Below are 25213 nucleotides of genomic sequence, written 5' to 3' on the forward strand. Positions count from 1 at the left end.
TATCCTCAGATAACACAACAGTGGAGAATCTGAGAGCTGTGTGTCTGGACCACGCCAAACTTGGTGAGAACAGCCTCAGTCCCTCACTGGACTCCCGCTTCTTCGGCCCCTCCCCCTCACAAGTGCTCTACCTCATTGAGGTGAGTGTTGATGTACCTTTGCATCACAAACTGTGATTATTATCTGCCCTGAAAACCATATTTTTGCGTTTTGAACCTGACTAGCCTAAGATATTCTCATTTATCATTGTGTGATAATTGGGATCTGAGCAGCTATGCCACGACCCCAGTAGCAATCATAACAATTTAGCTGGAGCTACTAAGAGCAAAACATGGAATCCGTGTATTTTTTTTTCTTGTCTCAATTTATACAATGTATTTGCTCATGTTCTAGGTTGTGTATGCTTTACTGATGCCAGCCAGTGCCACTCTCGGCGAGGATGCCAGTGACTTCCAGTACAACTTCTTGAAGAGTGGCGGGCTACCCCTGGTGTTGAGCATGCTCACCAGGAACAACTTTCTACCAGCAGCAGATATGGAGACGAGGCGTGGGGCGTACCTCAACGCGCTAAAGATTGCCAAGCTCCTCCTGACCTCTGTGGGCTTTGGTCATGTGAAGGCTGTGGCTGAGGCCTGCCAGCCCAATGCTGAGGGAAATATTCCTGTCTCTCCGGTTAGGCCACACACATAACTCACACTGAGCCATACCTGTATAACTAGTTCCTCTGTAGTTGACTGTCATATTTCTATTGACATGTCTGGATCTTTCGCCCCACTTATTACCTGCAATGTTTACAGATAAACCAGGCCACTCATGACCAGGCGCTGGTCCTCCAGAGTGCCCTGCAGAACATCCCCAACCCTGCATCAGAATGCATGCTGCGCAATGTAGCCATCCGCCTGGCCCAGCAGATTTCTGATGAGGTAACAAAAACAAGATATTATTATTATTATTATTATCATCATCATCCTTATTATAGACATTGTGTGACAAGTACTAATGTGCTGGTTGTACGTAAAGTTCAGTGGCACTGTTTGTTATAGTAGATTTTATGTGCCAATTTTTTTTTCACCAGAATTTCTTCCAGGCATCGAAGTACATCCCAGACATTTGTGTGATCCGAGCAGTACAGAAAATTGTGTGGGCTTCAGGCTGTGGTACGGTGCAGCTCGTCTTCAGCTCCAATGAAGAAATCAGCAAAATATACGAGAAGGTAAACGTTCTTTTGCAAATTAAATTCTTTATAAGAGTTATGTTGACTGTAGTCCAAATATTTTAGTACACATCAAAGCTATCATCATTTGAATAGGAAATAAGAGCACATTAGAGTAATGGTTGTACAGCCCTAACTGCACATCAGTTCATAATAGATATGCAGGCTGTTGTAGAACTTATGAGGCGGGACGGTAAAAGCTTCAAAAGGTCATATGTTAAAAGTGAAGCACAACCAAAAGACCAAGAGCTCTTGATGAATCAGTGAACTTAGTGGAGCAGTTTAAAAATTCCAATGCTGTATGTATGTCTTCTCATTGTTATTTGTTTTCCTTTTTCTCATCAGACAAATGCAGCTAAGGAGCCAGATGGGGAAGATGAGCAGGTGTGCTGCGAGGCCCTGGAAGTGATGACACTGTGTTTTGCCCTCATGCCCACGGCTCTGGACACACTCAGTAAGGAGAAGGCTTGGCAGACCTTCATCATAGACCTGCTGCTGCACTGCCACAGCAAGTAAGTAAATCAGTATGATTTCAACCAACTGACTGAAACTGATGGAACAGCCCCATCATCTGCCTTTTTTATAGTTTAGAGTGAATATAATGATGCTGATGTTGTTATCTGACTTTGACAGATCTGTTCGTCAGATGGCTCAGGAGCAGTTTTTCCTGATGGCAACTCGGTGTTGTATGGGCCATCGACCCCTCCTCTTTTTCATCACCCTCCTCTTTACTGTGTTGGGGGTTAGTTACTATATGCCTTGTGTCCTTAAATAATATAACTGGTCTCTTCCCTCTTTTATTATGTTAATTATAATAAATTACCAGGATCTTAATTCCATTCAATGTCTTATGTCTGTGTTCAGAGTACAGCCAAGGAGCGAGCCAAACATGCTGGGGACTACTTCACGTTGCTCAGACATCTGCTGAACTATGCCTATAACAGTAACATCAACCTGCCAAATGCTGAGGTGCTGCTCAACAATGAGATTGACTGGCTGAAGAGGATAAGGGTAAAGCTTCCCATTAACCTTATATTCCTGATTATTTTTTAATCCAATATTTTGTAATATCTCAACAAGTTTATCTATAGTTTCACTTTCATTGTGATTGTGTGGCAGATTTGATTGTACACAATGTTTGTTTTTCTAGGACGAGGTTAAGAGGACAGGGGAGACTGGTGTGGAGGAGACCATCCTGGAGGGCCACCTTGGGGTCACCAAAGAACTTCTAGCCTTCCAGACACCAGAGAAGAAGTATTACATTGGCTGTGAGAAGGGAGGAGCGAACCTCATTAAGGTACAATAAACAGATCGAACATGAAACAGGTAATATAAAAATCTTTGTTTTTCTCTCTCATAGTCTGACTAAAATTATCTAATTTTCTTCTTGTTTAGGAGCTGATTGATGACTTCATTTTCCCAGCATCTAATGTTTACCTGCAGTACATGAAAAGCGGGGAATTCCCCACCGAGCAAGCCATCCCAGTGTGCAGCACCCCTGCTTCCATCAACGCAGGCTTTGAGCTCCTGGTAGCACTGGCTGTCGGCTGTGTTCGCAACCTCAAACAGATAGTCGACACTCTGACTGACATGTACTACTTAGGTAGGGAGAGTTTTACAGTTGGATCCCACTGTCAAATTTACAGTACAGTATATGCGATTGTGTTTTTTCATTCCCTCTCTCTCCAGGTTGTGAAACATTGACAGAGTGGGAGTACTTGCCTCCAGTGGGGCCACGGCCAAACAAAGGCTTTGTAGGACTGAAGAACGCTGGGGCCACCTGTTATATGAACTCTGTCATTCAGCAGCTGTACATGATCCCTCCCATCCGCAATGGCATCCTGGCCATCGAGGGCACAGGCACTGATGTGGACGATGACATGTCAGGGGATGAGAAGCAGGAGAATGAGGTAATGAGAGAGTTTGTGCTCCATTAAAGCTGTTGCCCGATGAAGATTTTCATCCTTTCTCAGCATCCAGTGACTGACAAAATGGCCAACTCCAGGCTGGTACGCCATGTAGGCTGAGCTTGGGGCTGAGGGCATAATTACGAGAAAAGTTTAAAGTAATAATATTTTGCTTCATAGACTGAAGACACTTTACTCTTACATCTTAAGTCCCTTCCCCAATTTTGATAGCACCATGACACGGTAGCCAGAGAATACTTACCTGTTGTGGACGCTGGGAGACGTGATTATTTGTCTCACTTGTGCGTTTTGTCTGTACAGAGTAACGTGGATCCTCGTGATGAGGTTTTCAGCTACCACCATCAGTTTGATGATAAGCCCTCTAGTAAGTCAGAGGACAGGAAAGAGTACAACATTGGGGTCCTGCGCCACCTACAGGTCATCTTTGGCCATCTGGCTGCGTCCAGACTGCAGTATTATGTCCCTAGGGGATTCTGGAAACAGTTCAGGTAATTTAAAGATTCACTGTAACATTGATTTGCACTGGTTTTTACTTGTTTTGCAGCTGATGATTTATCTAATTGTCTTAATTGTTCCATTGTTTTTAGGTTATGGGGTGAGCCAGTGAACTTGAGAGAGCAACACGATGCTCTGGAGTTTTTCAACTCTTTGGTGGACAGTCTGGATGAAGCTCTGAAAGCTCTGGGTCACCCTGCCATGCTCAGCAAGGTGCTGGGAGGGTCCTTTGCTGACCAGAAGATCTGTCAGGGATGCCCCCACAGGTGATTTCAGACCTTTTCTCTGTGCTTGGTTACTGAAAACAATTACATATTTTCAGAAAGAAAAACTTAAATCGTCCTTTGGGTTCTTTTTACTGAATAATTGTTTGTGTTGCCAGGTATGAGTGTGAGGAGTCATTCACAACACTCAACGTAGACATCAGAAACCACCAGAACCTGCTGGACTCTATGGAGCAGTATGTGAAAGGAGACCTGCTGGAGGGAGCCAACGCCTACCACTGTGAGAAGTGTAATAAGAAGGTAAGAATGGAAAACCCACCTAGTGGTCAGCCAATGTGCCACAGAAAAGCAGAGGCAACATTAATGGCTCTCACATGGCTGATTAAAATGATATGCCTCCACGGCCAATCAAAGAAACGAGAAAAGGAAAGCAATCTTATGTTTGCTCTCCTTGTCAGGTGGACACGGTGAAACGCCTGCTGATTAAGAAGCTGCCGCCAGTCCTCGCCATCCAGCTGAAGCGCTTTGACTACGACTGGGAGCGGGAGTGTGCCATCAAGTTCAACGACTACTTTGAGTTCCCCAGGGAGCTGGACATGGAGCCGTACACGGTAGCGGGTGTGGCCAAGTTAGAGGGTGATGATGTTAATCCAGAGAACCAGGTGATCCAACAGAATGAGCCCTCTGAACCCACGCCCCCAGGCAGCTCCAAGTATCGCCTGGTGGGAGTGCTGGTCCACTCAGGCCAGGCCAGCGGTGGACACTACTACTCCTACATAATCCAAAGGAATGGGGGTGATGGTGAGAAGAACCGCTGGTATAAGTTTGACGATGGGGACGTGACTGAGTGTAAAATGGACGATGAGGAGGAGATGAAGAATCAGTGCTTTGGAGGAGAATACATGGGCGAGGTGTTCGATCACATGATGAAAAGGATGTCTTACCGGAGGCAGAAGCGATGGTGGAATGCCTACATCCTATTCTATGAGCGTATGGACTCACTGGACAAGGACAGCGAGCTTGTCAAATACATCTCAGAGCTGACCATCTCCTCCACCAAGCCAAATCAGGTCAAGATGCCTGGTGTCATCGAGTGCAGCGTCCGCAAGCAGAACGTCCAATTCATGCACAACAGAATGCAATACAGCCTGGAATATTTCCAGTTCATTAAGAAACTTCTGACCTGTAACAGTGTCTATTTAAACCCTCCTCCAGGTATGCATCCTTTCACCTGTCACCCACTCAAAACCAATTCAGTGGATCTTATTGTTTGTTTAAATATAGAAAAAACTAAATTAGTCTAGGTAGGTCAGCTATGTTTGGTGTACGTGTTGATGAAGCACTGTATAGATATAGGTTGTTTTTTTTATGTACACAATCCAATTTCCCAACACTCACACACGCATGATAAAACAAATCAGACAACAGATAAATCCATAAAATGATCAGAATCGTATTTATGGCAAGGTAGGTTGAAAAAATTACACAATAAACTCAAACATATAAAAGTAAAGTTCAAATATATAATATATACAACATGCAAATATGTGCAATTTAGTAGTTTAATGTTTGTGAACCTTTGTTCCAAACATGGGAAAGTTGTCCGGGATTAACAATGACCTGATAAATAATGTATAAGAGATTTTGGGTGTGTATATATGACTGTTGGTGACAAATGTGAGTAGGGTGATCTGTTAATGCTGCACAGTATCATATTATTCCTCCAGTTATAACTAAATATCTAGTTTCTTTATCTTTTTAAACGGTGATGAAGTCCTTGTATCTCTACTGTGGATTTCTAGCTTCTCAAAGTTATAGCAGCTGTCGTCATAGTTTTATTACAGATTTCTGATTCACTTGTCTAAAGAATTACATTTCAGAGTAATGCTAATATACAGCATCACTGTGGAAAGATTTTGTGGTCGATAGCATTTCGCTCCGGCTGCCGAGAACTGCACCGCCTCTACACTGGTCGTAAAAAAGCATCAATGAATTATTAATGCAGCCAGAGCCCAATAATGTTTCACAGTGAAATTTTAAAAAAGTTTGAGGGAATTCATCACCAATGAAGCACTTGATCTGGACTGAATGATTCAGATAATTATGATTACATCGTGTCAGTCTGTTCGTGACTCTGTTCACAGCCAGTATCTCACTCTCGGACTCTTTCCTTGCCACAGCAGGAAATTATTTTTTTAGTCTGAGAAAGTCCAGCTTTTGACCTAACATACCGACAGTGTGATTGTCTGGATTTGTGATTTAATATATATTTGTCAGACCAGTTGACACATTGTTTTGTAGCTTGCTCTAAGCCCTGACGCTGCAGGCTGAGATGACTCCACAGCTGCTGTGTTGTTTCATCTTACTTTATGCTTTTATACACAAATGGTTTTTTTAAAAAAGGGGAATGACCGTTTAATATCTTTTACATCATCATTTATAACATGATATATGTAGTCAGACATTCACATTATTCATTGTGTTCTCCGAATCTTAGATTTAAAATAAATGCCTGTAAGGTTAACATTCCAGTTATCAGCTTTAGTTTGAGGATGTTTGCACTGTGCTCACGTACACGTCCAAAACACTTCTTTGCTGCATGCAGAGTGCAATGTTGTGTTGTTGTCACTGGAGACAAATGACATGATGAGATTTTCATATGTTAATCATTTTCTAACTATTTTTTTTTTATCAGGACAAGACCATCTTCTGCCAGAGGCAGAGGAGATTGCTATGATAAGTGCTCAGCTGGCTGCTAGGTTCCTCTTCAGCACAGGTTTCCACACCAAGAAAGTAGTACGGGGTCCTGCCAGTGACTGGTAAGCTCTGTCTAACTTGAGGGGGGGTATTTTTTCTTTGTTGTGTCCCTCTCTAATAAAATATTCACCTCGTTCTCCAACCCCCTGTAGGTATGATGCCCTCTGCATCCTGCTGAGACACAGTAAGAATGTACGCTATTGGTTTGCACACAACGTTCTGTTTGCTTACCCTAACCGGTTCTCCGAGTACCTGCTTGAGTGCCCGAGTGCTGAGGTCCGTGGAGCATTCGCCAAGCTCATCGTCTTCATCGCTCACTTCTCCCTGCAAGATGGCCCCTGTCCCTCCCCCACCGCCTCGCCTGGACCCTCTACTCAGGTCGGTGTCAGACTAAAGCCGAGTGGAAAATGTCTTAAATAAGACTTAAAAGATCTTTGATTTCAATCACAGGTTGTCAACGAGTGGTGTCTCTTTCTTTTTCCGTGTTTGTGAAGCAGGGCTGTGATAACCTCAGTCTAAGTGACCACCTGTTAAGAGCTGTACTCAACCTTCTCAGAAGAGAGGTTTCTGAACACGGCCGTCACCTGCAGCAGTACTTCAACCTCTTTGTCATGTACGCCAACCTGGGTAAGGACTAGAAACTCATCACCCACCTGTCACGTACATCTGTTCCTCTGTGAATTTGTATAAGTAAAGTTTATATAAAAATATGATTGTTCTTTGACGTAAAATGCTACTTTTTGTCTCACTATTCATACCCTCGTAGGTTTGGCAGAAAAGACTCAGCTGCTGAAACTTAACGTTCCTGCCACTTTCATGTTGGTCGCTCTGGACGAGGGTCCCGGCCCTCCCATTAAATACCAGTATGCTGAGCTGGGCAAGCTCTACACTGTGGTTTCCCAGCTGGTCCGCTGCTGTGATGTCTCCTCGCGCATGCAGTCCTCCATCAATGGTGAGTGTATCAGCAAAAATTGTGATATGAACTCAGCTGATTTGAGGCAGTAATAACGTGTGAAACAGCTTCTTGGTAGTGGTGCTGAGAGTTGGAGCCCAATGAGGATTCTCATCCTTGCTCAGGATCTAGTGACTGACAAACCAGCCACTCTGAGCCTCTGTGTTGTGTTGCCAGAACTTGGAGCTGAGGGCTTGGGGATGAAGAATGAAGGAAACAAATTTGCTGTGAATCTCAGATTTGAGTTTCTCTAAATGTCTTTTCCTCTACCTTCTCCAGGTAACCCTCCTCTTCCTAACCCGTATGGGGACACCAACCTGACTGCCCCAGTGATGCCTGTGCAGCAGCTGGTGGCAGAGATCCTTTTTGTGCGGACCAGCTACGTGAAGAAGATCATTGAAGACTGCAGCAACTCTGAGGAGACTGTGAAGCTGCTTCGCTTCAGCTGCTGGGAGAATCCTCAGTTCTCCTCCACTGTGCTCAGTGAACTGCTCTGGCAGGTAAATGCCTCATTTGCTCTTATGACAAACATCAATATTTCTGTTGGTAGTTCACTTGCATGTTCTTCAATGAGTCTATGTTGAGTTATAAATGTGTTGTGTGCAGGTGGCGTACTCCTACACCTATGAGCTGAGGCCTTACCTGGACTTGCTGCTACAGATCCTGCTCATCGAGGACTCGTGGCAGACACATAGGTCAGTGTGTCCATTGTTAGTGCTGGGTTGTTATGCCTCCACACTGGCTGCAGCTGCGGTCATAGTTTAGGTTCAGATTGTCCGTCCATGTGATCTCACGGCAGAAATGTTTACTTAGACTCGAGGACAAGTTGATCAGGATTTAGTTGCAAAAGGTTACGATCACTGACCTCACAAAACTTGGGCTGGTGAACATGATATATCAGGAAGGTTTAATGGAATTTCTCAAAACTTGCCCACTTTGCTAACTTGACTGGATGGCGGAGGTATAAACCCATGAGGCTGTAATTCTAGTTTTAAATTTAATCAAGGTTTAAATTTCCTCTCTCTCTCTTTGGTTTGTGCAGGATCCACAATGTGCTGAAGGGAATTCCAGATGATAGAGATGGTCTTTTTGACACCATCCAGCGCTCCAAGAACCACTATCAGAAGCGGGCCTACCAGTGCATCAAGTGCATGGTGGCCCTGTTCACCAACTGCTCTGTCGCTTATCAGATCCTACAGGTACAATACTCACATGGACATGTCATGTGACTAAACATATGACATGAAATTAGTGTCTGATTTAAGGTTTGCTCGATAATTTAGGAACAATCCTGTTGTCAGAACCAGTTGTTTTTCCTTGAACACCATTCATTTTGTATTTTCCTATACTACATGCATCTCCACCATAAATAAGACCCAATGATCTCATGGCTCCTCATGTCAGCCCAGCAATAAAACAGTCAAGAAACTGCCTGCTGCTTCATATGTGCTCATCAGAATGTTCTCCGTGTGCACACAGAGTAATGGTGACCTGAAGCGAAAGTGGACGTGGGCAGTCGAGTGGTTAGGGGACGAGCTGGAGAGGAGGCCATACACAGGCAACCCCCAGTACACCTACAACAACTGGTCCCCTCCGGTTCAGAGCAACGAGACCTCCAATGGATATTTCCTGGAGCGTTCGCACAGTGCACGTATGACACTGGCCAAGGCCTGTGAACTCTGTCCTGAAGAGGTAAAGACATTGACATCATACCCTACACACTGCCTGATTTCACATTATCTGTCAGTGTTTACGATTGTGCTTAGAGAACCAATCTACACCAGTATCTAAGGCTAAAGGACACTATTTCTAGCTAAGGGACTATTTTCTAATCTTTAAGTAGGTATATTTGTGATGTACAGTGAAAAACATCAGTATGGAAGGGTTTTTTGTTACATGCAAAGAATCAATAAGGACACATGAATATTTAACATGATTTAAAAACACCACAGGAAAATGTAACCCATGTTGTCATTGTAAAATGTTAACAACTGTGTACAGTGGTGACTGTAACAGAAAAATCCCAGAGAAATACTGAATGTCTGAGCTGATGAGCTTAAACAGCCTGAACCTGATGTGTAAAACATCACGTCACCACACCAACATTACATGACCAGCATCTAACTGGGTTGCATTTGCGTAAAGTATCACTGAGGGCACGAATTGACTTATACCAGAAAGTTTATTATCACTAATTTATTTATGATCATTTTATCAGTTTTGTATTTTGTGTCATTATAAATGAAATGTTAAAAAAATGTTAAGCTGTTTTTTCTGACATTTGATGTGATTTTATAAACCAAATTTTAACAATTTGACATAGATTAATGAATAGACTTAATGATTGATTGGTAAATTTATTGAACCCATTGACATGTTAACTATGCTAAAAATGTGTTGTATTGATTCATAGCTGCAGTTCACTATGCATTCAAATATTTTTAGTTTTATATTTTGTTTTGTTTTAACATAAAAGAAGTTACTTGTATTTTTATGTTGACAAATCCAGTCAAATGACACTTCTCCTGTAATATTCCATACACAGCTCAAGTGTACTCAGGAAAGCCCAGGGAAGGTCAGTATTCCAGACACCACGACATTAAGGAAGGAAATGAAAAATAAAATTTGATCAAAGAATTAGCAGTTGGCCAGTGTTTAGGCTTCCAGGTCATCAGTGCTAGAGAAAAGGAACATGTGGAGCAAAATTAAACTACCAGAACTCAATATGACACTTAATTACTGAAAGCAAAAATGTTACAGAAGTTTGGATGCAAATAATATATAAAAAGTTAAGAACAGGAGGTCAGAGTGAGGCTGTTTATACAGACTGCTCTAAAAATGTATAATTGTCTGTCCTGGGCACCATTCTGACACTTCAAAGGTTCACTGAGAACCAAGAATATTCGTGTTTGGGGTGAGATGAGGACCAAAATAGGACTTCAACATTATATTTTGTTAGCATGCAGGTCATACGACCCTCAGCTGTTACTTACAGTTCTCGGGTGATTTGTCAAACCAATTATAGATGAAACAATTTTTTTAAAAATCTTGCTACCCTTAAGATTAGTTGTAATCCTGTCTCATGGTCACGTGTAACTGTCCCAGTGTCAACGCTGGAGATGTTAGATAATAACTTAATAGCTATGGGCTACTTGGGATTTTTGTTACATTGCATATATAATGATAACAATAGTATTTGGGTCAGCCCTATTTTACAGATTAACAGAATATGAACAGGATATCAGCCCTCGAAAATAATGTTTCTGGGTATGTTAGTATCTTAACTTCTACAGTCCCATACATGTTCAGACTGTATAAGTAAAACAGATTGTGACCATAGATCAATGAAAAAATTAAATTAGTTATACAGAACAAACAGATCTTTGTTCTCCGCCTCTGTCCTGTTGCCCAGTCCTACTTATTCGCCAAAGCAACAGTACTGACGAAGCCAGTCCTCATCTCAGTCTCACTCAAACTGCGATTCGCCACCTGCATCTGAATTAGCTTCAACTACACTTACTACTATGACTTACAACTACACTATTCAGTAGTAGTTACACTATTTGAACGGTGAGGCTATGGCCTTGCTCTTCTTTAAGCAATACTTCCAATACAGTTCTTTCCTTTTTTTTCCCGATTAAATCACTAACAGTAAAACAAAGTTAGCATATTCAGTCTTAAGCTAAATAATAAATGATTGATTGATAAGACAGAGGTAAAACATGAGCTTTTATAAAGTCCATGTTACACACATTACTGTGTACGTAACCACATACACATATGTAGAAATAAAACTTAATATTAGAAGTAGCATCAGGCTCTTTAATTGAGTAATCTTTTAAACTTCAAACAACATTAAAAATACAAGTTATCATTTGAACTGAAAGAACATCTCCGGTTGAGATTCCTGTGCAATTTGTGTTTAGCTCAGTTTCTAAATAACCAGCAGAGAGGAAGCTCTCGGGTGTAGAATCCACCCACACACTCATTTAAGCCTCATTTACTAGATAACGTAACACAGTTTGAAATTTGACCATCCCACGCAACCGTTTCTCACTGAAATGACGAAGCTTGAAATCATACCCACTGCCTTGTTCACATAGATGAGGATTTCCTACTTTACACATTTATATTGTTCAAAATTATTTCCTTTAAACATTGACCTTAATTTGAGTTATTTTTCCCACATCCTCCAGGAGCCGGATGAACAGGAAGCACCTGATGATCAAGACTCCTCCCCACCCGAGGACACGTCTCTGTACCCACATTCTCCTGGAACCACCCAGTTTCAGCAGGTAGCGTCCTGACGCTGGGACTGTCGTATTTATCGTTTGTGTCTCACGCAGAAAAACAGCAGAGAGTAGGAACATGGGAAGTGGCGTCTATTCCCGTAGACAGTCTCACATATACCATGAATAGTGCTAGTAACCATGGCAACAAATGGTCTTTTCCTTCATGCTGACGTGTTATTTGGTGCACAAGTGCTCACAAAGTCAGTTTGTGGTTAAACGATACACGACAGCAACTTTCTAATATTGAAGGAACGCGTCACCCGCTGTTGTGTTTTAATGAAGTTCAGTTTTTAATAAAGAATAAGTTGCTAATTTTATATAATGTTCATTTGTTCAGGGACGAGCATCAACTGATGCCACATATTTTCTGTCCCTAGGCGGCAAACACTTAAAACTCCACTATTAAACAGTTTTGATGCACACTCTTGTTACAGTTTGTTGGTGATAATATGTGACAATTCTACATTAAAGTGTCTAAAACCACAAGACATATGTTATGTAAGTCGATTTGTGTATTTACATTATCCAAAATGTTTCCAACAATGTTCAAACCCAGAGAAATCCCCAATTTTATTCAAGGTCACAGGACGTTTCATTTTGGTCGCCTTTTAATTGTCATATCTGCTTAACCCGTGGCTTTGTCACTGCTGTATTTCAAACGTTTGTATTGGTCACTCGTAATGTATCACAATTATTCATTATAACATGAATACAACTTAAATACATCACTTCATCTGTGAACGTGATTGGTGAGTTACATCAGGTAGATTTTCATCAGAAATGATGGTGAAGACACCAACTCTCATGATCCCACGCTGCTTCACAACAGCATCAAACTGCAGCTGCTTTCAGACATGCACTGAACTCCGCAGATTCTCAGCAGTTCACATGCTATTTACAGTTTGGTTGTTTCTAGTTGCTGATTTTCTTTTCTCCTCCCGCACAGAACAACCATCCTCATGGTCAGCCGTATACCGGACCTGCTGCTCAGCACATGAACAACCCCCAGCGTCCTGGTCCTGCCTCTGCCCCGACTCCCGGCCCGACCCAGACCACCACCCCCACCCCCACTCCAACCCCCGGCCCCGGGCCTGGCCCCAGCCCTGGCCCTGGCCCTAGCCCGGGCCCAGGCCCTGGACCTGGATCTGGATCTGGATCTGGACCCGGATCTGGACCCAGTCCTGGCCCAGGCCCACGAGCACAAGAGAACTGGGAGAGCACTGAGGAGGTCACCCCTGCCCCCGCTCCAGCCCCTGCCTCCACTACCCCGGCACCTGCCCCGCCTAAGGAGTAACAATCCCTCCCCTCCTCTGCTGTGCCTCGAGCCTCCATCGTCTCGCTCTCCTTCCTCTCATCCTTTTGGTCGACAGAGCTCCTCATCGGGCCTCTCTCTCTTTCTCTCTCTCTGGGCCCCAGGGCAGGGCAGAGCCGGGCCTCCCACCCCCTCCACCCACTCCAGGGCGCGTCTGTCTCTCTCCCGTCAGCCTGAGGGAGGCGCTCTTCCCTGGCCTGGGGCTGCCTGACCGCGTGACAGGGGCCTGGCAGTTTGGCTGCAGAGGCGAGGGAGTGGACAAGAGTTCTAATAAAGAAAAACAAATTAAAGTCAGAGCTGACGATGCTGATGCGCTTGTCTACACGACGAAAAGGTGTACATAGTATCTTAATGTTTTTGACTGTTCAGGTCCCCCAGTAGCATAACTCTGTGTGGTTTGCTGTTGGGAGATGTTGCAGATATTATAAAAAACAAAAATGGATATTATAAATAAGAAAAAAGCCCAAAAAAACTGTAAGAAGACAACAACTCCTCTTTGTTTTATCACCCATGCTCGGCAGTAAAGTTTGTTCTACCATCGGACAGTTACTGGTCATTCAACTGTAGAAAGATGCATTGTTATTATCATAATTAATATTATTATTCTTAAGCTCCTTGGCGACTTTCTGTCCCAAATCAACTCACGAGCTGTGGTTGGTTTTATTGTGAGATATGGAATGGTTGGGTGGACTTCTACGGTGTTTGGTTGATGTGAAAAAGCAGTGATGCAACATTGTTCTGAAACTCATTGCCTTTCTCTTTTTTTTTTTTTCTTTTCTTTTCTTTTGTTCTGGTAATTAATTCAATCCTTTTTGAAGCTCTAGTTAATATGCTGTAACATTTAGCATGGCTTCTCACCAGAATAGTGTAGCCCAAGGGAAGACTTGTGATCATAACAACCTGAAGCTGTTCTTAATCCACATCTCCAGAGGGGTGTCGTTACCCTTAGGTTTTTTTTCTTTCCTTTTTTTGTTTGTTTTTGTGTTTTTTTTTTTCTTTTTTTTTCTACTCATCTACCCGATCTACAATGAGGGCGATATTTTGAACCAATGTATGAATAAGTGGCTTTTCAATTGCTCATCATAATCCTACGACTTTACATTTGGCAGCCAGTTTTGATGGGATAGACAGCTTAGCTTTCATCTATAGGAATTCTGACAAATGAAAACACATATGCAACAGAATTGCTGCACTGGGCTGATCTGGTGTATAATAGACTGTGTGGTTTGCTTCTGTCTCTTCAATAGAGCCTAGTTGTAGACAGACTTGTTGCCCATCGGCTTCCTCTCCGCCATGGAGCCGGTCAGGCTTTTTCGCCGTCTGGCTGTGGTTCGGGATGAAGCGGCCGATCCTGAGCGCCAGCGAGACCCTCGTCCTCTCGCTCCATGGAGATTAGGTTCCACAGCGGGGTCCGTAATGTAAGAATAGCAGCTGGTTAGTCACGTTTCAACTCGAGCTAACTTGTAATTCTGTAGGAGTAAAAGGTAAACATCAGTAAATACTGTATTTAATTGGTAACTTGAATGCGTGTATTTTTTGAATTTTTTTTCTCTTTTTTTGTCTAAAACATACCAAATACTCCTGCAAATGAAAATATTCTGCCCACCGTATTATATTTAAATATTTTGCTCTTATTTTATAGAATTTATTTTGTTGTATTTCACTAAAAATAGAATTTGATTTAAGAGGAACATTTTTGTCCTTGTGTTATTTTTAAAGAAGATATTGACTGTACAGAGTTCTGCGCCCTGTTTTTTGCCGACTTTTGTTTTGGCCATGGTGTGACGTTGAATTCTGGAGCTACAGTCGCGATGTGGACTTTCACTTTGTGAGGTTTTTTGTGCACAGAAATATAACAAAAAAAAGCATTGCGCCCTTAGCAAATAAAGAACATGGAATCTTGCCTGTGTCTCATTTTTACTCGTGGAAATCCACCAACCAACTGTATAATAAAACAAGCAGCAGCTGACAGTTCTTTTCATTACCGAGTCATTGTTGTGATGGAGAAAAATGCTGTTCAGTTTCAAAATGTCAAAATGCAAAAATGTGTGTCTGCGACAAGAGGAGTTACTGATTTTAATTCCATGAAAAGTGCTATTTAAGTGAAAATGTTGTATTATTGTTTATTATTGTATCGCTCAAGTTGATATATTTAATATACGTATGTGCAAACCCCAAAGATCTGAAGTTCTTGTCAAGGTCCAAGGGAAAAAAAACATGTTCTCGTTTGAGAAGCTTCAACCATTTTTTCTTTTTCTTTTGGCTTGCTAACTACCAAAAAAACTTGTTGATAAATATTGTCAGTTCAATTCTAGGTAATTTCAGCTCTGAGTGAATAGCTCGGTGAATTATCTCTCATGGCTCCACATTTAAATTCATATTTACCTGGTTGTTGTGACAGCAACTCGGTTTCAGTGCAGAATTTTGTATCATGTTATTAAGTTGGGACATTTACGGCTCATTAATTCTCTTAGTGTGAACATGAGCAGGTTCCAGGAGGATCATTCGTTATTCAGGGAGGTGACTCAATTCAGACTCGAGGTCAGTTTACTTGTCATGTATGACTCAGGCTCTGTTATTAGATGGACTATTAGACTGGATACAGCTGGTGTTTTGGTTGGGACTGATCATTTTGGAGGTTACAGTTTGTGGTGTTGTTGAACTGTTATTTTAACAGCACCACAGACTCCCAAATGTCCGTAAAAGTGATTTAACACAAACTGAACCATGTCACCTTCATGAAGATAGAATTTACTGCAGCACCATCGTATTAGACGTCATTAGTTTGAGCTCAGTGTTAAAACTGCAAATTAAATGTGTCACGTCTGAAATCAGGGTTTAATGGAGGATAAAACACAATGAGCATTTCTTTAAATGTGCCCGTTCAATCCAGAAATCCTGCAATTCACATATTTATGGATTACACCTAAACGATTCAAAGTCTAGCTGTTTCTTTTTTAATTTGTCTTAACTTTACAGAAATTTATTAAATGACTGGATTTTATTGTGTTTAACAGCCTGAACTTCAAACAAAGAAATCAGCTTTCCTGTAACACAAATCATTATCAGTGAAATCTCTTTAGCTGCTTCATGTCTCTGACTCCTAATGACGTAGGGGACCACGGTCTGAGTAGATCCAGGATTCAATTTTATTTTATGAGCTTCCCCCAGTGTTCACACACTCAGCCGGAGGTTTATTAGAAACAGTTAAAACTAATGCAGCTCTTCATTGCTGCAGTAAACTCTACTTCCCGTACTTTTCTGTTTGTGCATCCATCACTGAAAAAGAAGATGGAAGAACTGATCCAATGGGAAAAGGTGGTTATGAGTCATGGAAACATACACTGAGCACTTTATTAGGAACACCTGCTCATTCATGCAGCTGTCCAATCAGCCAATGAGTTAGCAGCAGTGCAGTCATTTCATTTTTGTGAGTTCACTTAACTGATAGTTCTCTAATATTGAGTAGACAATTTACCCACTTGACAAAAACTCAAACTACAGCGACCCAACTGTCCACGAGGTCAAATTCACAAACTGTACGAACGCAATGAACCTGAACTGTTTTTTTTCTACCTTTATTCAGATTTGCCACTTTGTTTCATACTGTTGATTGTCTCTAGTTTGATTCCCTTCATAAACTAACTTTACATATATTTTAATCCTATTTCAAGTTTTTTAAAGCTTCCATTTCATGCTTTGTCCTTTACCTTAGTCTTAATATGCGAGTGCTACAAGCCCGTGGTTCCAGTAAGAATAAAAAAGTCGGTTGGCGGTTCAATCCCAGTCTCCCCGTCAGCGTAACAGTGTCCTTGGGTAATATACTGAACCCCAAACTACCTCCAACTGTGCTGCTAATGATTGATGTGAGAAAGTTCTGTATGAATGTTTGACTGGGTGAAAAACACTATTTAGACCATTTACATTCCAACATGCTCCACAGAAAATTGTACCTCATAAATGAGGTTCAGAATTTAGGGGATTTACAGCTTTAAGTTTTTCTATGGTCATCTCTGAGTACAGAATATAAGAAACATGAGTGGTGGCCGATAGCATCAGTGCAACACCCACTAAGTTTTATTAAATCAATACTGTGCAGCTCTAAGCTACAGTGACATGAAATAAAGCACAGGAAACACCATTAGCCTTAACAGCAGCTCTAAAACGAACAAATTAGACACGTCCTACGTTTAGATTTGTGTGTATGTGCGACCCCTGAATGAATCAAGTGAAACAGGTTCTTTTGGAACACGTTTTATTATCAAGAAACTCAGATTTAGTTCTCCTTCTCCTGGACGGTCTTTGTTCCGCGCAGTCTGCCTGTACGACGGGCAGCGATGAGACCGACCTTACGACCAGCGGGTGCGTCCCTCCTGATAGTTGAGGGTTTACCAATATGTTGATGGTTACCACCACCGAAGGGATGCTCAACAGGCTGCAGGGAGAAAGAGAGAGAGTGTCAGTCTGAGGAATCTCGTCATGTTACAGTGTAGCTGCACGTTGGAAACACGATCCAGCCTCCACCCTCCGTGTCCTGGGTGGAACAAATAACGTCTGACCTGCTGGATACATAATTCACCGACGCACAAACAAGCTACTAATATAAGAAATGTCAAACCTGAGTACCCTTCACATTTTAAAGTCCTGGAATGAAAAATACTTTACAAAACCTCTTACAACATTTTAGACCCCTTGTTCTTTCATTATATTCTGTCTCAGCTGCAACTAATGATTTATGAGTTGCTTTGTCATTAAATTTCAGAAATTGAGGCAGATCCCATTTTCCCCCTGAACAATTTGTCATATGTCTCGTAGTGTCAAAAACTCAATTCAGTAACTGATCACACTGTTCTGAGCTAATTAAAAAAGGTTAACTTTTGCTGCTGGTGGGATCAATCCGTCTCATTGGACCAAAATAGTCATGCGACAGTTGGAAGAGTAAAACATGTACTTTGAAATAATTTGAAACTAATATTTTCAATAGTTTGTCCAAACTTAAAATGGAATAATGTATCCTGTATCATGATACGAGATTGGCATGTTAGTGTCATACGATTTCAGAATCGTTAGTTAGGTACCAGGTGTATTATTAGCTCCTTGTTGAACATATCTGCATCTCTCCTTCCTGCAGTGTCACTGTACAGAAGCTGCTGGTTTTCCAGAGCATTATCATAATTCCCCGTATTTCTTAAATACACTGAATTATTCAGGTCCCTCATTACCAATCTTTTCTCCAGAATCTGCAAACACTGCAAAACATGACCTACAACTAATTCTAATCCCAACAGTCACTACTCTCAGCTGTGCCTCATCTCCAGTTGACAGAATCTGTTTCAACTGCCTGGCATCATGGGTAATTAGAGTTTCGGTGTGCTCGTGTTGACTTACGTTCATGGCCACACCACGGACACGTGGCCAGCAGTTCCTCTTGGCCTTGTACTTGTGGTAGGCACGACCGGCCTTCAGGATGGGTTTGTCAATACGACCACCTCCAGCAACCACACCTGAAACACACGGAAGGGCCGGTCAGACTTCTCTGGTAAAATGACACTACAGTTCAGACTGTTGAACCTTCCAGTCGTCGCTCTGCAGATGTTAAGTAAGGCAGTGGTGGCTGTGAGGAAACAGCAGCTCCAGCAGACACTAAAGCTTCTTACCAACAACAGCTCTGTTGGCAGAGGAGATGACTTTCTTGGAGCCTGAGGGCAGCTTGACTCTGGACTTCCTGGTCTCGGGGTTGTGGGAGATGACTGTGGCGTAGTTTCCTGAAGCGCGGGCCAGTTTGCCTCTGTCTCCGGGTTTCTCCTCCAGGCAGCAGATGATGGTTCCCTCAGGCATTGTGCCGACAGGCAGGACATTTCCGATGTTCAGCTGAGCTGTGGGATAAAACATGTTGAGGCTCAAGCTTCACAATAAAACACTATCCAGTACAGTCTTAAAGAACAAGCTGCTTTCTTGGGATTAATTGGACAATCTCCTGCTGCTTTTGATGCCACCTCTTATTGACAGACATGTTTATAACTTAGCCAACTTGACAGGCAAGTGATGATAGTCTCCATTTAAAATCAATCTGCAAAATACTGAAAAGTCCATCATACTATCCAAGTGCAAAGGGTGATGTCCTCAAATGTTTTGTCCAAGCATCAGTCCAATCAGCAAAAAAAAGAACTTTTCTACAAATATCAGAGGAACTAAACTGATCATGGCCACGCTTCACAGGGCCGGTGAAGTAAAACCACTCACAGGTCAGTGTAGACCATTTAAAAGATCAGTAATATTGTGTCCTTTATCAAAATGCACATCAACGTCAGAAGATAAAGTCAAGTGCAATGTTTTAAGTTGAGCTTGGTAAACAGAATATAGTTCAATAACTTAAGTTTACAATGTTCATCTGGTGTCTTCCAGAAGAATCTAACAAGGTCTAGTTTTAGCATCTAACAGGTGTTCTATGTTCAATTGTATTATGTATAATACATCTGTGAGGTTATGAAAAACCATATTTGAAAAATCTGGCATGTTGCTGGATTATCTAAGAGTCTACTTCTCTTACCCTTCTTGCCGCAGTAGATGAACTGTCCAGTGTGGATGCCCTCAGCAGCGATGAACAGCTCTGTCCTCTTCTTGAAGCGGTACGGGTCACGGAAGGCCACTTTGGCCAAGGGAGCACCACGGCCGGGGTCATGGATGATATCCTGAGGAGACCGGCCAGAGTTAAACAAGGTTTGTACACTCAAAAACAACCAGAGCGACAGTAACTCACTGCTACAACAAGTAACAAGACTCCTCGCTTACCTTCACAATCCCCTTGATGTAGCCATGGCGTTCAGCGAAGTCAATGTGGCGGAGTTTAGCGGCACCCTTTCTGTGCTTCACATGGGCTTTGAACACGGAGCCCGCACCTTTTCTCTGTCCCCTGATCACACGTCCCATCGTGTACTGAAACCAAACAACACAAAGTTATGTTAAAGACTTTTTAAAACACCCATTTAAAACCACATGAATATAACCAAAGGCCTCAAATTGTGTCCCAAGTGCATGAATTGATATTTTATAAGATTATTATCACTTTCTGGCAGTTTCACAACATCATAGCTGATATTACCGAAACAATTATGTTACAGCCTACTTTTAATGTCTCAGGGGCACAGGAAGTAAGAATCTCAAGAAGGCTTAAGAGTCACCATCAAAACTATTTACAGCAAGATATTTAACTATTGTCCAATTCAAAAAGACTCAAAGTGCAGGAAATGGAAGCAACTTCAAGCACCAGGGGCTCCAAGGCCAAAATAACAAACAACACTTTAACACCAGCCTAATAAAGATTGAAATACGACACCAATATCCCCGTCTGAGCACGAAACAGGAGAAAGATTAGAACATAAACTGCAGAGAACGCCAATCAGACTTTCAGGCAGCTTGAGAACACATAAGACCAATTAAGTGAAAAGTACAACTTAAATACCATTAAATACTTTACAGAGACTGAACCAACAATTTAACATGTATACCCTGACCTCCCCACATTGTATAATAATAATTTAAAACAAGATTTAATTCATTCTGTAGTAACAGCATGAATTCATCCACATTCCACAACAATGTTTGTTTACTAAACTGGTGTACAGACAAAAAAAAACTAGAAATGAAAGTCTGCTACTTCTGAAGTATTGCGAAGGAAGTAGTGTCAGTAGTACCACACTTTCAGACATGCAGGACACTCGTATGGGACAGTTTGACATGTGTAATTCACATTCAGGTCTTCAAGTACTGTTACTCGTTTTAAATATATATTCACCAACGGACGAATCATTTAGAAACGATAAAAAGCTCAGTTAAAACCCACATGTTCAGAGTAAATAGTAAGTTTCCAGCTATAGATAGCCTACCAAGCTAGCATAGCCTAGCTTAGCATGGTATAAAACATAACGGAACACGTTTGGTTTTAAGTGTTAAATCCACAGTAGATTGAGCTGATGTTAAATTAACAACACAGTAAGTTTAATTGTCTCCAGCTTCACTCAGCGGCTCTTTTCACAGTCTATGTCCGGTGTGAAGCGGCTCTGAGGCCGGGTCCGGCGGCCGCTTCACACCGCTAATGCTGCGCCATGTCACAAACCAGCTCCACACAAATAACCGCGTCGTTAACAAAACTCGGGTTAAAATACTGCGCGGATCTGATTCTGGTTCATTTACTGCACATTTAAAAGTGAATGTTTGTAGCGGATGATGCGAGGAAACTAAGATTTAACACAGATTAGAAGAAGAGATTCAGAATGTCGGTTCATACCTAAACTCCGCTGACGGAAAGAGGAAGCGCAAAGGAAAAGCACAGGTTTTCTTCCGGAGAAACCACCGAGGGGCATGACGGGAGTTGGAGTCAAACGAGAAGTAGGCCTGTTAAGAAAGAGCAGTATTTAAAAACTACTTTTAGATGTAGAACACCGGAGTGGGACTTGTTTTTATTTTACACAAATACAATAAACAAACTGCATTTTTCCTTTAGGAATATAAACTCAAATATAAGAAAGCCTGTGATTTATATTTGAGTCACTTCATTATAAAACCGCACCAAGAAAATCTGCCAATTTGATCATATCATTTTTTTTATTATTTAATTATTATTTAAAACATAAAAAATGTCATGAGCCGTGACATATTTAAAATGTTCATCAGTGTTTGTTTGTTAATTAGCAGGAATTTGCAAAAACGACTAAATATCCATGAAACTTGGAAGGGTGTGATATGGGTCAGGAGAGAATCCAGTTAATTCTGGTGCCGATCTGGATCTGAATCTGGATCCAGGATTATATTTCAATATTTCCTTGATTTCTGAGAATAATTCATGGATCTTGATAAATAAATGAATCATCTTTAGGGGAAGAAAGGAAGGACGTTTTTATTTTTTTGCAAGATAGCAAATCCATTAAGAATAGGCAAAACTGAAATTTACATGTGTGTCATTTCCTTGTACCAATAACAACTTTACAGCTGCCTGAAACTGATTTTTTTTCTTCAATAAATCAACTAATTATTCTATATAAAAACAACTGATTTAAAATATTTGTGTTGGGCTGAAAATAAATATTATTATTTAAACATATGTTTTGTTCGACCAAAAGTCAAAATTCCTTTACTTTTTCAAAATGTTTTCTTTAAAATTATCATAAAGATGAAGTGTTTGGTTTTGGTAGAACTACTTCACAGAGTTGTAGTACATCATATATTACTTGAAATCTCCTGGTTCCTTTCTTTGCAAAGTATTTTCAGATCTGATTTCACTGTAATGGCTTGTTCAGACTCTGACTCCAGAGTGAAGACGACAGACAGGAAAATACTGAAAAGCTGGACACTGTAGGAAGTAACTAATTCCAAAAGATGGCAGTAATGTCCCACTAAAAGAGGAGGGGCCTTCACAGTGTTAAAGCAGAGCCACTGATCTGAGTTCAGCCTTTAAGTGTTCTTGCAGTTTTACCCTCAGTTTTTATAGCATTAAATAACTCATCAAAACCAGAAAATTAACTCTTGAGCAAACATCAGATTGTTAAAATGACCTAAAATCACAGAAACCATCTTTGAGAAAAAAATATTTGATGTGAACTTTGACACAAAATGCGCTTACTGTGCTGCTCACAGCAACTGCTTGCTGTATGTTCAAGTTATGGCGAACAGTGTGATTTTAAGTTTTACTAAAAAGTAGAAAGTTATTTTGTCATTATTGTTAAAACCCAAAAGGATCAGAAACTACATGTATTCATTTATTCTTTACAAATCAACAAGTCCTGAAGATGTGTGGTGACGATGTTCAGTGTTTTATTATCTCTGGTGTTTAATGAGTTCAGCTTGGAGTGTGTGTGTGTGTGTGTGTGTGTGTGTGTGTGTGTGTGTGTGTGTGTGTGTGTGTGTGTGTGTGTGTGTGTGTGTGTGTGTGTGTGTGTGTGTGTGTGTGTGTGTGTGTGTGTGTGTGTGTGTGTGTGTGTGTGTGTGTGTGTGTGTGTCAGTTTACCACAGAAGAAGAAAAGGTGTTGCGCAACAGATGGTTTTCCTCCTGAGATCAGAGTGTCCCGCCGGAGCTGCAACACTGCTGTGATTAATGAGAGGACACACATGCACACACACACACACACATACACGGCTGACAATGCAGGTGATAAATATGTGGTTCAGTTATTATGGGGCTGCATTGTTTTATAGAGTCCCATTGGTATAACATGCATACACACATACATTACACTTTTTGTTCATTTTTCTAATCTTTACGCTTTTTATTATTCGCACACACACACACACACACACACACACACACACACACACACACACACTTTTGTTAGTTTTTGAGGACACAGATCTCAGTCGGATGCTCCAATTTATTTATTTCAGCCAATATTTGTTTATTGACCCGATTTCAGTGGTTTTTGTGTCGTTACATCTGCCACAGAGGTTATATTTTCACCCCTGTCCAGTTGTATGTTTGTTTGTTTGTTTGTTACACATAAGCTACTGAATGGATTTCCAAAAAACTTGGTGGAAGGATGAGACAAAAATGAATCCATTATATTTTGGTGTGGATCTAAAGACACTGTTTCCCCTCAGAAGTTGGTGAAGACCGAAACCAGAGAGTAAATGTTTATTAGGATTTTTGTTTTTCAAAATTGTTTATCCTTTAATAGCCTACTTTTTTTTTTAATCTTATCTCTTTTAGTACTATATTATTTATTTTCATATTTTTTATGATCTTAATTAGTATTTAAACTTTTTTATAATCTTTTTTAGTATCTTCATCTTTTTGTCATCGATGTTAATATTGTAGTTATTTATCGTTACCTTTTTACAAATCTTTTTAGTATTTTTCCTTATTATTTCCCTTTTAGTATTTTATCTCAATCTTTTTTCTAATCTTTTTAGTTGTTTATTATTTTATTTTCATTTCGTGCCTTTGTTGTGTTTTCATTTCACACTTTATTATTTACTAACCTTATAAGATGATAATATTGTATTTACAGCTTGTTTCTGTTGCGCTCACGTGGTTGAAACTTAAGTTGCTATGGGTTTTAAAGACACTGGAAAACGACTTCTGTGACAAGATTTAAAGAATTTCTTGATTAACAGTGGAAAGGAAGATGACCAGTGAAGTGAGTGTGTGACATCGTCTGTGTATTTAATGTGTCGTCATGGTAACACACTGTATATCCTGCTCAGTATCACCTACTGACGTCTGCGCTTGGTTCTTGGTTTCTTCACAAAGAGGAACATAAAGTGCAGGTACTCTAAGAAAGTTTAAGCTTTAAGACGTCAGAGACTGAAGCGCGGCTGTGGGACAAGGAGGAGGTGTCCTGTGACCTCTGACCTCCCAGTGGTGGAATAACCTTGGACCTTCGTAAGAAGGAAAGTGCAGAGCTGCAGATGTGACAACAGAGCTCCATTCTGCTGTCCAACAACTAAACACTAAACCACGTGTGTGTGTGTGTGTGTGTTAGCCTCTTTATCATTAATACAGTTGGCTTTGTCATAACTGGGACAAAACAGAACAATAGAGCTGGAACACTAACAACACACAGACACACACAATAAAACTCATTATAAACCTCTGTGAAGCCAAGTGAACCTGCAAATAAAACGTTTTCACTACAAGTGACCACATTCACATTGTCAGACTGTTTCTATCTATCTATCTATCTATCTATCTATCTATCTATCTATCTATCTATATCTGTCTGTCTGTCTGTCTGTCTATCTATTTCATACATTATCTTAAACATATTGATTATAGCTGCTTTAAGGGGTTCATATATATTTAGAAAAACACAATTCATACAAACAGTAAAAGTCACAAAAATCTAAATGTCTGTGCTTTATTTATCCACAGTATGAACTTATTGCTGATTCTCAATATACAGACCAACAAGGGGCCTGTCCTACGGAGACAATCAAAGATCCCTACTGTCTCTCCCATAAGATATGGTCTCTCCCACGGTCACCATGGGAACTACGAACAGGAAGGATAAATTTAAACTTTAATTAGTAATGGTACTTATGTACACAA

At 41.0% G+C, this 25213-nt stretch overlaps 2 protein-coding genes across 7 annotated transcripts in view; one reads left to right on the top strand and one right to left on the bottom strand.

Moving 5' to 3' along the window:
• The window catches only part of usp9 (ubiquitin specific peptidase 9), a 36619-nt gene extending 23254 nt beyond the window's left edge, over positions 1 to 13365 (top strand). For 4 of the 6 annotated variants that reach the window (XM_035175157.2, XM_035175155.2, XM_035175159.2 and 1 more), the window contains 25 exons: positions 10 to 140; positions 394 to 672; positions 798 to 923; positions 1076 to 1213; positions 1559 to 1725; positions 1847 to 1955; positions 2078 to 2224; positions 2364 to 2510; positions 2609 to 2816; positions 2903 to 3123; positions 3442 to 3629; positions 3729 to 3902; positions 4019 to 4160; positions 4319 to 5075; positions 6556 to 6679; positions 6770 to 6995; positions 7112 to 7244; positions 7384 to 7569; positions 7849 to 8069; positions 8176 to 8264; positions 8612 to 8768; positions 9049 to 9261; positions 10115 to 10144; positions 11766 to 11864; positions 12808 to 13365. In XM_035175157.2, coding sequence (XP_035031048.2) covers positions 10 to 140; positions 394 to 672; positions 798 to 923; positions 1076 to 1213; positions 1559 to 1725; positions 1847 to 1955; positions 2078 to 2224; positions 2364 to 2510; positions 2609 to 2816; positions 2903 to 3123; positions 3442 to 3629; positions 3729 to 3902; positions 4019 to 4160; positions 4319 to 5075; positions 6556 to 6679; positions 6770 to 6995; positions 7112 to 7244; positions 7384 to 7569; positions 7849 to 8069; positions 8176 to 8264; positions 8612 to 8768; positions 9049 to 9261; positions 10115 to 10144; positions 11766 to 11864; positions 12808 to 13155 — 4760 coding nt within the window. In that variant the 3' untranslated portion in view covers positions 13156 to 13365. The remainder of the gene's footprint in view (positions 1 to 9; positions 141 to 393; positions 673 to 797; positions 924 to 1075; positions 1214 to 1558; positions 1726 to 1846; positions 1956 to 2077; positions 2225 to 2363; positions 2511 to 2608; positions 2817 to 2902; positions 3124 to 3441; positions 3630 to 3728; positions 3903 to 4018; positions 4161 to 4318; positions 5076 to 6555; positions 6680 to 6769; positions 6996 to 7111; positions 7245 to 7383; positions 7570 to 7848; positions 8070 to 8175; positions 8265 to 8611; positions 8769 to 9048; positions 9262 to 10114; positions 10145 to 11765; positions 11865 to 12807) is intronic. The other 2 variants (XM_035175158.2, XM_035175160.2) reach the window with 1 other exon arrangement.
• Positions 13366 to 17411: 4046 nt separating this feature from the next.
• rpl8 (ribosomal protein L8) lies at positions 17412 to 21542 on the bottom strand. The gene is made up of 6 exons (XM_035175161.1): positions 21461 to 21542; positions 19966 to 20109; positions 19724 to 19865; positions 18831 to 19049; positions 18562 to 18677; positions 17412 to 17608 (listed from the first exon to the last, which is right to left on the bottom strand). The coding sequence occupies exons 2-6, from the start codon at positions 20101 to 20103 to the stop codon at positions 17450 to 17452; spliced, it is 774 nt and encodes a 257-aa protein (XP_035031052.1). The 5' UTR covers positions 20104 to 20109; positions 21461 to 21542; the 3' UTR covers positions 17412 to 17449.
• Positions 21543 to 25213: the final 3671 nt, after the last annotated feature.

The sequence above is a fragment of the Hippoglossus stenolepis genome, chromosome 13, assembly GCF_022539355.2.
Source record: "Hippoglossus stenolepis isolate QCI-W04-F060 chromosome 13, HSTE1.2, whole genome shotgun sequence".
Taxonomy (NCBI): Eukaryota; Metazoa; Chordata; class Actinopteri; order Pleuronectiformes; family Pleuronectidae; genus Hippoglossus; species Hippoglossus stenolepis.

Coding starts and splice junctions, on each gene's coding strand:
- rpl8 (XM_035175161.1), bottom strand. CDS start 20,103: ATGGGACGTGTGATCAGGGGACAGAGAAAAGGTGCGGGCTCCGTGTTC. Junction 18,678..18,830: donor TGCCAACAGAGCTGTTGTTG/GTAAGAAGCTTT, acceptor CGTGTGTTTCAG/GTGTGGTTGCTGGAGGTGGT. Junction 17,609..18,561: donor TCCGTGGTGTGGCCATGAAC/GTAAGTCAACAC, acceptor TTCTCCCTGCAG/CCTGTTGAGCATCCCTTCGG.